Source organism: Athene noctua, chromosome 5 (genome assembly GCF_965140245.1).
Source record: "Athene noctua chromosome 5, bAthNoc1.hap1.1, whole genome shotgun sequence".
In the NCBI taxonomy this organism is placed as follows: domain Eukaryota; kingdom Metazoa; phylum Chordata; class Aves; order Strigiformes; family Strigidae; genus Athene; species Athene noctua.
In genome coordinates this window covers 62,180,306-62,193,107 of record NC_134041.1, presented here as the reverse complement: position 1 = coordinate 62,193,107, position 12,802 = coordinate 62,180,306, and the positions used below count along the sequence as shown (strand labels likewise).

General features: G+C 36.5%; 1 protein-coding gene across 18 annotated transcripts in view; it reads left to right on the top strand.

Moving 5' to 3' along the window:
- ATE1 (arginyltransferase 1) overlaps positions 1-12,802 on the top strand; it is an 85,692-nt gene that overhangs the window by 29,575 nt on the left and 43,315 nt on the right. For all 18 annotated transcript variants that reach the window (XM_074907885.1, XM_074907878.1, XM_074907876.1 and 15 more), the window contains 2 exons: positions 594-775; positions 5,431-5,530. In XM_074907885.1, the coding sequence (XP_074763986.1) occupies positions 594-775; positions 5,431-5,530 (282 nt within the window). The remainder of the gene's footprint in view (positions 1-593; positions 776-5,430; positions 5,531-12,802) is intronic.

Sequence of the window (12,802 nt, the reverse complement as noted above, 5' to 3'; positions counted from 1 at the left end):
CTGCTCTGAGAAACTGAATTTCTGTGGCCAGAGTGCTTCCGGTACTTGGGGGCATGGGGGAGAGAAACAGGAGGGTCCTCGCTGTGACAGAAAGTGTTGGAGGAACTGGGCAGTGGCAGCTTGCTTTGGGAAGCACCAGCGTAGTGAAACGTCTGCGTTTCACCCGTCTGCCTTTGGGCTTCGTCTCTTGTTGAAGAGTAAATAGGTCGGATTAAAAGAGTATCTGCAGAATTTGTCTGCATGTAATACGGCATTAACAACTTGATGAATCATGTTGTTTTGTCATGTCAGTACTATAAATGCTAGATGGCAGAGGCTTTTTGCAGATTTGTGTTTGGGATGCTTGATATGTAAAGCTTATCGATCTCGAGTACAGCAAAGGTCACAAATGATACAGTGAACTGACATTGTTTTCCCTGCTTCTCAAATTCTTTTTTTTTTTTTTCTTTTTCAAAACATGAATAACAGGAGTAATTTCTCACGGTATTTACTTTTTTGTTAAAATTATTTCTAAAACTGTTTCTACACCAGAAGTTTTCCTATCAGACAATTACATCCCTCTTTTTTTTTTTTTTTTTTTTTTTTTTGGTTAGGCAGAGAATGCACCAAATGGACCAGAATGTGGCTATGGCTCTTTTCACCAGCAGTATTGGCTGGATGGGAAGATAATTGCTGTTGGTGTAATTGATATCCTGCCCTACTGCGTGTCCTCTGTCTATCTGTACTATGATCCAGACTATTCTTTTTTATCTTTGGGAGTCTACTCTGCATTACGGTAAGAGGACATTTTCGTTATCTGGTTAGACGTAATAGTAAGAATTGATACTTGTTGCTAAACTCAATCTTTTATTTCCAGTCTAAACATATACTGGTAAAATTATCACTCGCAAAAGGGTTGTTTTTTTTTTTTTTTAAAATTCTCTAGGGTTGGTTGCATTCCAAATAAAGTTTTAATTGTCATCCTTGAATAGGGGTGTATCTTTTTAGTTAGCTAAAATCTTTTAAAGATTAAAAAAACACTCAGAAATGAAATACCTAGCTTTTATTGCCCCTGAAAATAATTTAGTCTTGCTTGATTTCAGCAGGAAAGGCCCCTTTTTGTTTGAATAGAAATAATTTTTCCTTTGACCTTTTTCTTAACTCAGTCACTAAATGAAATTAATCACTTTTATAGTTTTTATGCACATTGAGATCATAAATAATAGAATACCTAAAAACAGTTGTCTTCTGAATTAGTAGTCTCCTGGTGTACTAGCACCAAGTATATTTTTCAGGCATGTTAATCTCATTATCTTTTTCTTTAGAAAGCCTGATGGAGCAAGTAATCCTATGAATTCTAAAGCCTTATATTAACTATCAACCTAGTCTTGTAAGACATTAGGAATAGTGAGTAATGCTTTACTGTGAACAAGACTTGTATGCTAAATTACAAGTTACTGTTTTTCTTCCATAATCAGTTTTATGATTCCATTATTACTATAAGGAAAAAACCCCGAAACAAGTGGAAATATTTGTGCATCTCACTTTTTTCTTAATTTATTTTCTTCTCTGTTTACATGAATTAAACTGGTCACAGACATGTGGTGTTCCTAGGTTCTCGTGAAGCAACTGGGTTTGAACCTCGTGCCAGACATGTCTATTTTCAAGTTTCCCTGGGTCTGAGAAGTTCTAGTAAAAGTCTTTACCTGTTGAGATTTGTGATACGCTCTTTCAGGCGTGAAAGAAGCACCAGAACTGAGAGATCCAGCTTCTTTCTCCGAGACATCATCTCTATAGGTGGAGCTTCTTAGCTATTGTTTGGTGTTACCCACCAGGATGGGTAAAAGGATGGGACTTTTGAAATACGTAAAGCACAAACATTATTTTTAGGAAAACTCTTCTTACCACAGTTACTTCATATACTTTTGTGATAACTAATAAGATGTGCAATTTAATCCCTTGGAAGCCTAATCACTCATAATTTGTTTAGATCTTGATTAGGATCTTTTGATTTCCTAAGAATCTTTTTTTTTAATTCCCCTTTTGGGTGTATTCTTTGTAATGGTGAATTTTGTGATTTCTGAATAATCTTTACATGAGTTGTTCCAATGTGTATGTCAAATGGGTTTTCCCACAAGATTCACTGTTAAGTTTCTGACATCAGTCTAATGGTTTATTGCTGCTGAAATGAGGTGCTGCAATCACTCCATCTTTGCTCTATGCTGGGCTTCTAGCAACCATATATTTAGCCAGTTTAATTTACTGAGCAGAAGACTGTTTGCTTTAGCAACCTGGTTAGTGAGCTGAGTTGGCTCAGTGAAGAACCTGTTAACAGCAGAGCTGGTGCAAGAGTTGTGATGGAGCCACAGTGTGTAGCTCAGGGTGGCTGAGGAAGGAGAGAGCGGGAGCTCCCCTCACTCTCTGGTAAGATCTTAGGTCAGTTGAGTCCTAAAGTGCAATTTCTCTGAGTATGTCACCTTTAATAAGAGCTGATAACATTGCTTTTCTGTTGGCTCTCCCCACCTTGTTCTAGAATGGTCCTTTACGAAGGAGAAACTAGAATCATAGAAGAGTTTAGTCAGAAGGGACCTCTGGAAGTCATTTGGTCTAGTTCCAGTGCAAATCAGGGCTAACTTCAAAGTCATTCTGAGCATTAATGATGCTGTTGCTGTAGCATCTCCAATGGTCTATGTCTAAAAATGTGAATTGTCATTTTTGAGGCATTCGGTGGCACTGGTGATTTTTATAAAATTAATCAGAACTAACAAATATAGAATAAAATTTTGAATTCCTATGATTTAGAATTTATTTTTTTCCCTGTCTGTTAGTGGTCTAGATTTTTAGAAGTATTATATATGCTACGTACTTGAAATTAGACTGATTATTTTTTTCCATGCAAGGTGACCATATAACATAAAATACTAAGTCCTCCTAAGAGTTGTTTTTCAGTATTTGTGCATATCACATTACTTTCTGTAATACTAGACTGACATAATCCATGCTTATGAATTCTTGAAATGATTTTAAATTTTCTACATAATAAATTTAAAACTTTGTCGGCGCAACATGCGTGCATGGCTCAACTAGTGAAAAAGCAGCTTATAAATTCTGCAGCATTTAAGGCAATAAAAATGATTTCCCAACAGTCTTGGAGGAAGCCAACCTTGTTCTTCTTTCAAAAAGGGAAAAAAACCTTGAGAGTTAGGATTTAGGAAGTTGCAAAGGAATCTGATACCTTCAAAGCTGTTGCCAATTTTACTCCAAGGAGGTTAAACTGCATTGCAGTGCTGTCACTTCCACTTCATGCTACTTTGAGAATTTTTGCTGCTGAGTCGTAGAAAGGATGGGATTTGAAGATCATTTGAAATATGTAGGCGTTTAAGTAAAGAATGAGGGGAGAAGCAGCTACTTGTGAAATGCCAGTTTTACCAAAGGAAAAAAAAAATCATCAAGAAATATTGAGTGATTCTTATTTACAGGAAAGAGTCAAACCTTCCCGTGCTACCTAAAATTGTGAACAGTAGACAAGCATAGCATTCATAATCTCTATTTAGTAGGACAAATACTTGAACTTCTTTTGGAATTGGGTTATGTAGCACTGAAATACTAAGTCTGAATTTTGCATTCATGAAATGAGTATGTCTTCCCCACTAGTTGACTACTCTTGCCAAGCACTGACAGGCATCATAACTCTTTAAATGTGTACCATAGCTGAAAGCTTTGTCTAAAGGTTATTGCAAGTCTTCTGCTCCCTTTTCCACAGGAAAGATTTAGGCTGAATGAATGCAGGTAGATGTGTCTTATGCCATACAGTGACATCTCATTGCTGCTCCTGGTGTAAAATGATGGAGTTGAAAGACTCTTTTGTGTTGGATCACAGCACACACTCCTGAAAATTGGAAAGAGAAGGATGTTTTACCATCCCCTCAATAAAGCTTTGCCTAGAGTGGGGTTGACCGAATAGATAAATGAAAGATAGAGAAAGAACTTGAGTTAATGTTCCTTGTTTAAGGAATGTCACTGAGACCGCAGTAGATGCGAAGGCACTGGCAGTAGTTCTAAGCAAGCTAGCTTTGGCATCACATACACTTTGCTTGCACGAAGCTTTCTTGCCCATGGTAAGACTTGCTGCTGGAGCCCAATTTTTACCTCATTACAGTATGGTCTATTTGCTTCACTTTCTTTTTCACTTTGAGTCGTCTTGTTTTATTAGATCAGATAGTGTAGCCCAGTTGGAAAGAGTGTTTAAGAGATTTTGAAATGCAAAGATAATATATTTCCCTGTAGTGTTCCAGCTCTTTGAATTGCAGAAATGTATTTCTTTAATTAGGTCCAGGATGATCAGCATGGAATGGTAAGATTCATGCCATGTCTTAAAAAGTATGTATATGAAGTGCATGCTTATACGTTTTTGGTAGTTTGTAAATCTCATTTCGGGAATCTGTTGTGTGTACCTGGATTTTCAGATAGGGAGTAACTTATTTCTAGACATTCTCCTTTTTGAAAGGATGTATATAGATAGAGTTCTAATGAACTCGTGATGGTCTCTGCAAACTACATGCAGCTGAAATGTTGGGTTTTCAGTACATTTAAACATCCTTATTACTAACTTCATATTAAGTGATTAAAAACCCCAGTATTTATACGTGCCTCCTAAATGCATGTGCTCATACTTTCAATGTGGAAGGGATAAGAAGGTAAGAACCAACATCCATGTTTTGTCAAATTTGTTACAAAAGTGAACTGTAAAGTTACAAATGTTGTTATAATGAGCCTTATAGTGGAAATAGTGGCTGAAACTTTGTAATAGTACTACTTTCTTTGTGCCAATAAAATAAAAAGCCAACTTACTTTGGAATATGTTGACACTGCTCTTTCAGAATAAATGAGATGATCATACAGTCAAACATGGAATGGGTGAAAAATACCTTTTGTTGCATAAAGAGGGATGTTTTTACGTGTAAATTGCTAGAACACAAATAATAAAACAAAGAAGCGGCATATCCCTGTTTTTAAAAATACTCTGATGTTTTCCTGAGCCACATTAGCTAGTCTGTGTACAATAGCTGGGCCAGATATCTGTAGAATTCCAATGTACATGAATATGAAGAAACCGCCTGTTAAATAGAGGCTCTTAGTCAGTTTTTGAATTTCAAGTCAGTTAATTGACAGGACAAAACACAAAAATGAAAGTATTTTTAAACCTGACGTGGTGTTTTGTATTTTGGTGATTTGTTTGGTTGGTTTTAAACATTTATTGTCAGTTTATTATCTTTGGGGTTTTTTTTTAAGCATTAGTTTTGAGTTTATTCTTTTTTTTTTTATTTGATAGAAGTCTAGTCCTTTAAATAGGTCAAGAGCCAGGTAGCTGTAAAATATTTCAATATGAAGAGGTAAAATGAATGTAAGAATTGTATTCAAAAATAATTAGTCTTTTCTTTCCTTTCACAGGGAAATTGCTTTTACTAGGCAACTCCATGAAAAAGCTCCTGATCTCTGTTTTTATTATATGGGTTTCTACATTCATTCATGCCCCAAAATGAGATACAAGGTAAAGTGTGTTTTTACTTATTTCCTTAGTGTGCTATTATTCAAAGCATTTGACAGTGTTCATAGTAATATAATATTTTGTAATTGTCATTTTGGATTTTAATGTAGACTTTATATAGTTAAATTTGAACGTTGGTTACTATTTAACTTGGCTTATGATTTTTTTTTTTAAATATAGCTGCATGTGGTATTTATTACAAGTTGGCTTAAAAGCAGTTCACATGGAGAGGCTTTCAAGGCTGTCAGATAATAGTTTGTCATTTGGTTACCTGGCTATCTCATGTTTACAGTCTATCTTCCAATAGACTAAAATTTTCTCTTTTTTTTTAGGTTTGCATATTTATGGAACTGTTGCTTAGTGACTCTAGGCAGTGATAACATGCCCTCGTGGGCTTGGTTGTACTTGGGTTTTTCCTCTTTGTTTTTTGTTAGAGGTAGGGGACCTGCACTGCCAATGAAACCAGTGAGAAGCTAGGTTAGGAGTGATTTTGAGCCAGGTGGCAGATTTTTGTTGAAAGGCTCAGGAGAATCCACAGGACGTTTAGAATAACCATTCTGTCACCAAACCTCCTTTGTAACCCCTCTTAGCTTCAACTTTGTTTAGACCTGAGTGCCTAAGGGTGTCTCTTATGTGTTCTTTAGGTCTTGTGAACGTGGTATCTTTTCTTTGTAGATGTATCGCTGCTTTTTGAATCTTATGATACTATTTCAGAGTACAGAACACTGGTAGATATTTGCTGAATATTTACATGTAACCAAATATATCTGTTAATGATGTGGAAAGATACAAAGCTTGTAAAATCTAGAGTAAGAGATGTAGTGTTTTTTTTCTTTTTTTTTCCCTCAAATGTGCTAAAAACTGCAGTGTTTTCAGCTAGTTTTCAAATAGCCAAAAAATTGTGAGACTCATTGAAGTGATGCTTGTGAAGGAAAAAACATTTCTGCTTTATTGTGGCCTACTCTACAGGTGACGATGATGGTTCAGTCTTCTGGACATAACAAATACCAAATCCCTCCTCCTCCTCCTTTTGTTAGAAGATGTTTGTCTCTCCTTCCCCACCCCACCCTCCCTTTGCCAGCTTGAGTTTGTCATCTACATCTGCCGGCCAAAGAGAATATTAACTTTGAGGGAAGCAAATGGATGAGTTGGAAAACACTGCCTCTGTCATTTAAATCATCTTAAAGGCAATCACATCACCAGCTTGAGCCATAGGTTCTGATTACCTGCTCTACTCATTGGAAACATTTAAAGTTTGGGAAGATTTGTTCGTGTTGAGACACTGAAATTTAACATCCCTTGTCTATTCTACAACCTGCATAGTTCAAGACTTGTAAAAAGAATGCATTTAGTTTACTAGGCCAAAAAAGAAAAAAAGAAAAAAATCTGACTGTAATGGCAAAAAGTGTCCCAGTTCTGTAAGATATCATTGCTAAGAAGCTCTGGGTTGCGCTGCTTGTAGTAAATTTTAATAAAAATGTGAACTTTGTATACATGGCTTAAGCAAAGCTCATACATGAGTCAATATATAAATAGCAAACTATTTAAATATGAAGATTAAATGCTGTAAAATGGAGCTAACCTCAGTAGTCACTATACATTTGTATTATTTGCTATTAATGTATCTATTCTGTTAGGTCTGGGCTGTTATTTGAAAGTGATTGCATCAAGAATATAAGATTCTTATGATGCTTCTAGTTTTCATTCACAAATAATGGAAATTGAATAAATTATAGTGGGAGTATTTATACTTTCTAATTTTTTTTTTTCCCACAAAACCTTCTTTTCTTCCCTTGCTTAGACTTAATGAGCATTTTTTATGACTATGATTTGGTAGAAGATATATTTTAGTCTTCCAGAAACGTATCCATGTTGATGTGCTTAGGTAATTAAGTGTGGTCCAGTATGAGAATTACTGGGGCAGGGGATGGAGAGAAGAAAGCCTATACATATATATTTAGAACACACAGAGTTGCAGGTAAGTAACGCTCTGTGTTGGGAGAGGAATAATTTAATACCTGAATTGCAAGGGGTTTTATTTTATATTTCTTTTCCTGTGTATATTTGTTTTAGAAGTGGCTAAATGTAATGCAATTGAAAATCAGGTTGACATTAATTCTGTTGTTCCAATTCACCCTCGCTGAAATAGTATACTGGAAACAAATTTTAAAACTAAGCTCTTGAATGCATCTGGATAATGCTGCTACTCTTGTGAAGTGATTGGTAGTGGTAAAGTGGTGGGTGGGTGAGTACTGACTTTGTGGATTAAATAATTTCAGTAATGCCTGGTTGATTTAGAGGCATTACACATTGAAGACTTTGCTTTATTACAGTGTAATATGGATGTTAGAGGCTCCCTTAATGATATTAGTGTAGAAGAATGGCAGGTTGTAAGTCAGTGTTGCTAAACTGATGTCAGGTAAGCAAGTTAAGGGAAGAAAAGGAACGAGCTGAAAAGCTACCTACTGTTTTTTATCCTCTGCTTGTAATTTTTTTCTGCAAATTATTTGTCCTAGGATGTTTAGAATTGGAGGCTGGGCACAGTACCACTTCTTCATATAAACAGTGTCTTATGAAGAACATGTGCATGCTAGACTTACTTACAGTGAAGTCACAAGATTTTGGAAATCTGAAAATTTTCCTTCTAGTCACAGATTGTGATCGGTGGAAATGCCGAAGCTGATGTTTGCATTTGATTTTGGATGGAAACACAGTACTAGACCACTTGTAGCAAAGATGCCTGAGCTTGACTACTGGTTTGTAGCAAAGAGCTGTCTCCCGGCCGATTGGATTGGGATGTATAGGGAACAGTGACTTTATGACATTGATTTAAGGAGTTTGACAGTGTTTCATTTTGCATGGAGCACAGCTCAGTGTTCTGTACAAGATGTGGTCAGAGTAATTGGGGATCTGTCCAATGAACTGTTGTACTCGTATTACAATCCAAGACTGATGCACTAATGTTCTGCACATGAGAGCATAGCTGGATTTTCTGGTTTTAAATATACATGGCTCCTAGATTGGAGGTATAGATATCCAACAGCAAGCATTAAATCCTTGTTCTGCATGGGTGCTTTCTTGGAATGCAAATTTTAGACTTCTCTTCTGAATTCTAACTTTTTGTGCATGCAAAGTAATAGTCTTAACATCATTTTTTAAAGCATTAGTAATAGGTGATCATATATAGTAGTGGCCAGGTTGTATATAGTAACAGCTTCTCCCCTCTGCTTCCGATTGTCTCAGTTATGTTGTGTGCTCAAAGGAGGTCCAAGGCATTGTTAAGATATTTTGTTGAACTATTTATTTTTTAATAAGGCTGCTAATATGCTTGTTCTGTTTTTTATACAGTTCTTAAAATGCTGTCTGTATTTTCACTCAAGAAAATTTCTTTGAGCAATCACCTGTGATACAGCCAGAATGTCAGACCAGTTGCTCACAGCACAACTGCAGCTGCTGAGTATTTTTAGCCACCACTGAGCAGGTCAGGGGATGAAGTGGCAGAAAATACATTATTGGGGGTCACTGTGTGGCCTTTTAATCTGAAAAATTCTCTTTCCACCAATGGTACAGTTTTGGGCACAGTGTGTAATCAGGTGGAGGCCTGAGTGTCCTGGAAGAGGGTCCCCAAGTCAGGATTCCTGTGGCTCAGTAACAGAGTTGGAGAATTCTGGTTTATCAGGCAGGAAGATAAATGGTTAAAGAGTATCATGCCCTGCGGATCAAACGTAATTACAGAAGTTTTTTAAAATAAAGCTCCTTTTTGAATCACTGTTCCCTTTCCTTTTGTTCCCAAACATCTTGCATTTGATTGCAATGTGATTTTAAAACAGTGGAGTACTGGTGAAATTACTTAAGATAGGGGAAGGGAATATATTGCAATATCAGGCTATTTTTTTAATTCCCAGCTTTGCTTAGATTTGTTCCCATGTATGGGTTGATATTTATGACTTGGTAAAATAAAATCTACATTAAATTGAGACAAAAGGATTTCTGTAGTCCTATTAACTATGTTAATATGGAAAAATCCTATGAAAAACCTTAAGCAATGGTTTTGTTCCATTTTTTTCTGGGTAGGTTAGGGTAATACAAGATTAAAATGATTCTCTGATGAAATTCACGACCTTGTGGTAAAACTTTTCAGGCTCTGTTAGATGTGGTAGTTCTTATGTTGGAAAATGGTCTCCTGGAAAATTTTCCAGGGCTCATAAGATGCAAAGTCTTTTTCCTAATGCATTTTGGAGTCTGTGATTAAAATTTTAAGTTTAAGAAAGTATTTTGCTGTAGGATAATGTTGGTCTTAGGCTTGCTTCTCATGTGTTTAAATACTGTATCTGTACTTGTTAATGCTTTTCAGTTAAAGACATTTGTTTACAAACATAGTTACAGAAATAACCACCTTCAGCGAACAGCTGTATCAGAGATGCTTGAGAGGATCTTGGATTTTTTTTTTATTTTCCTATACTGATATTCTGTCTGTTTTATCCTGCATCTTTCCAAGTGAAAAATTGTTCTACAGGGCTCTGTTACTAAATTCACATTTTCAAGTCACTGCTGAACTCTGTGAGATCTTTTCTGTTCTTTCCATTACAGGTCTTTGATACTGATTTTGAGTTTTGTGGTGGGTGACACTAAATAGATTTTGGGTTTGTGCTTCTGATGTGAAGAGTAAGTGTACTTGCTGCTGTGCATTTGCCATTCAGACCTCAGTTGGTCTTAAATCAAGTTCTCCTCTAAGTTCTTGTATTGGTGATGTTTTCTATATGAGTTTCCTTAGTTCTGGGTTTTCTGAAGTTTTGTCAGTGTCAATATTTGCATGCAAATACTGCAGTTGGAGCACGTATTGTTCCTTGTTTTGGTCAATGATCTGCTTTCCCTGAAGCCCTCTGCTAAGATTGTAAATAACTATCAGCATACTTTGAAGTGAGTAACAGATTTAATGTCTTCTTGCTGTGTTTTCTCTGTGTACCATTTTAAGACCATTCTATGATGTGAAGAGGTGTTTTGACTGAAACCTTTATCCAGACTTGTATGCAGGCCAAAGTAAATGGAATTATTTCAAACAGTCTCCTTCGGTATCAAGGCATGGCCAGACTTCAGATAGATGGAACACTAGAAAGGGTTCTGAAATGTCAGAAAAGAAACAAAAGGCTGATTCAACTGTGATTAATCATTCTTAAACTAAATACCTCGGACTGGCTGTGGTTGTAAGCGGTGCCCCTGGAATTTTATGGCACTCGAGAGCCAATTTCTTTGGCTGCTTTCAGGAATTTCAGCATCACTCCTGCAGCAGTGAAATGCACCCAGTGGTAGCCTGGACTTCCACGTCCACGAGATCCACAGAGGTCTGTCTCGTCCTCACTTGTCTTGACTCTTTCACTGTTTCTGACCATGGAATTTAGTTAACCTTTTCAATAAGCTTGTGTTTGCTGTGTTAGCTGAAATATGTGAGGGTACGAGACTTAATGTGATGTGACTTAACGTGATCCTCTGTGATTTTGGGGATGTGAGCACACGCTGTTATGGTTCTGCCACTGAGCAGCAAACAGCTTTGCAAAATGTGTCACTGGTTCCACACAATAAGAGCTGGCATTTTTATACCTCTGTGCATGATCTTTTTATTCAGCATGTATTGAACTTGCCACCAGCCGTCAGCCTGCTTTTCTGACTGGTGTTACTATTTACCTCGATAATGAGAAAAAACAATAAGCTGAGAGTTGTTTGGAGAACTGGAGTTGCTGTAAGCACTTGTACCTAGTGGTTTTTTCAGAATTAATTTTGCCAGTTTATAGGAATAAATATGCATTCAAATTAGTACAAAACTTTTTTTTTTTGTATAAATGGGTCAAAAATAGTCGAGAAGTCGAGAATATTCTGAGAAGTCAGTACTTGTTATAGGGTGCCAAGCTGTTGCTTGCAATACCATTTGATAATAACTGAAATATCTGGGTTGAAAAACCATTATCTACTCTAGGAAAGCAATACAAATTTTGACAACACAGTGGTTTAGCTTTTTCTGCAAGACTGTTGAAAACAGACAGCAAAATAGTAAAGACAAAACAATATAATAATGATGATGATGTCCTGAAAATTATAAGTTACAGAAGTGGGGGGAAAATCTCCGTTCTTCTGTGTGTCTTGTTAAATCACTTTTAACTGCCTCCCTTCATACTTCCTTCCGTTTCTTCACCGGACTTCCCCTGTGGCCAGGATACTCCTCTGCATTGGCATCAGCAGCTGAAATTGAACATTCATTTATTCAAAGCTCTGAACTTACCCCATGTGGTCGCTCTAATGGTTTGGGTTAGTGGCTGAGGGGAAGAAACTACTCTGAATTACACCGGAATTTTGGCATTAAAACCCAAAGGGATTCTGAGAAGCCTTTTAAAGGGGCTGACCAAGACTTCCAAGAGTATTTTGGATGATTGACTCAGTGTACATGTGTTAAATATTTCTGAAAATCAAGTTGCTTTAATATTCCCTCAAGTTATAACTAGCGCAAAAATTCCTCATTTCTCAACATATGTTTTATCAAATGGGTTTCGACTAGGTTGGCTCTCTGTTTTTTGGATCTGATAAGCCATATGCCATATTCAGGATTGCTGGGTCCCTTGTCCCTTTTTTTTTTTCCTCTTTTTTTCTTTTGTTCCTTTCTTCCATAAAAGCTTTCTCCTTCCACCTTTCCTTATCTGGAAGACTTTTACTAACTACTTAGAGCCCACACTCAACTAAACCTGTTGGAATAAAGAACTATGAGGGAGAATAAAAAATACCATGGGTCAAAAATTATTAGTTCTTTAGTTCTTGATGTAGTGCTACTGATTAAATATTTAAAATTATTTCTTATTTACTTGGAACAGCATCTTACAAAGCGTTTGAAGCCACTTTCTAGGTTGCTTTTTTCTGTAAGACATTTCTAGTCAGGTTGTGAAAATACATAATGATGAGCATTAGAATGCAGGAATAAGGACATGTGCTGTTCTGGATAGCAACAGCCGTTACTGAATCCTGGCAGTGGATTTCCACGGAAAATATGATTATTATTAAAAGCAGAATATCAGTTTCCATATTGTTTTCATAGCAGGTAAAGATAGTGAATGTAATTACTTCATTTTTTTTCCTGAGATGCTGTTTTATACTGCGTGTAATTGGTAAATTATGGTAGTTCTTCCTTGGTGCAAAGGTTGAAGCTGTGTTGGATTTCACATAGCATTTGCAGAGTAAAAACCAGTTGAAGTCCCACTTTTCTACTAGAAACATGAACAGATCCCAGCCATA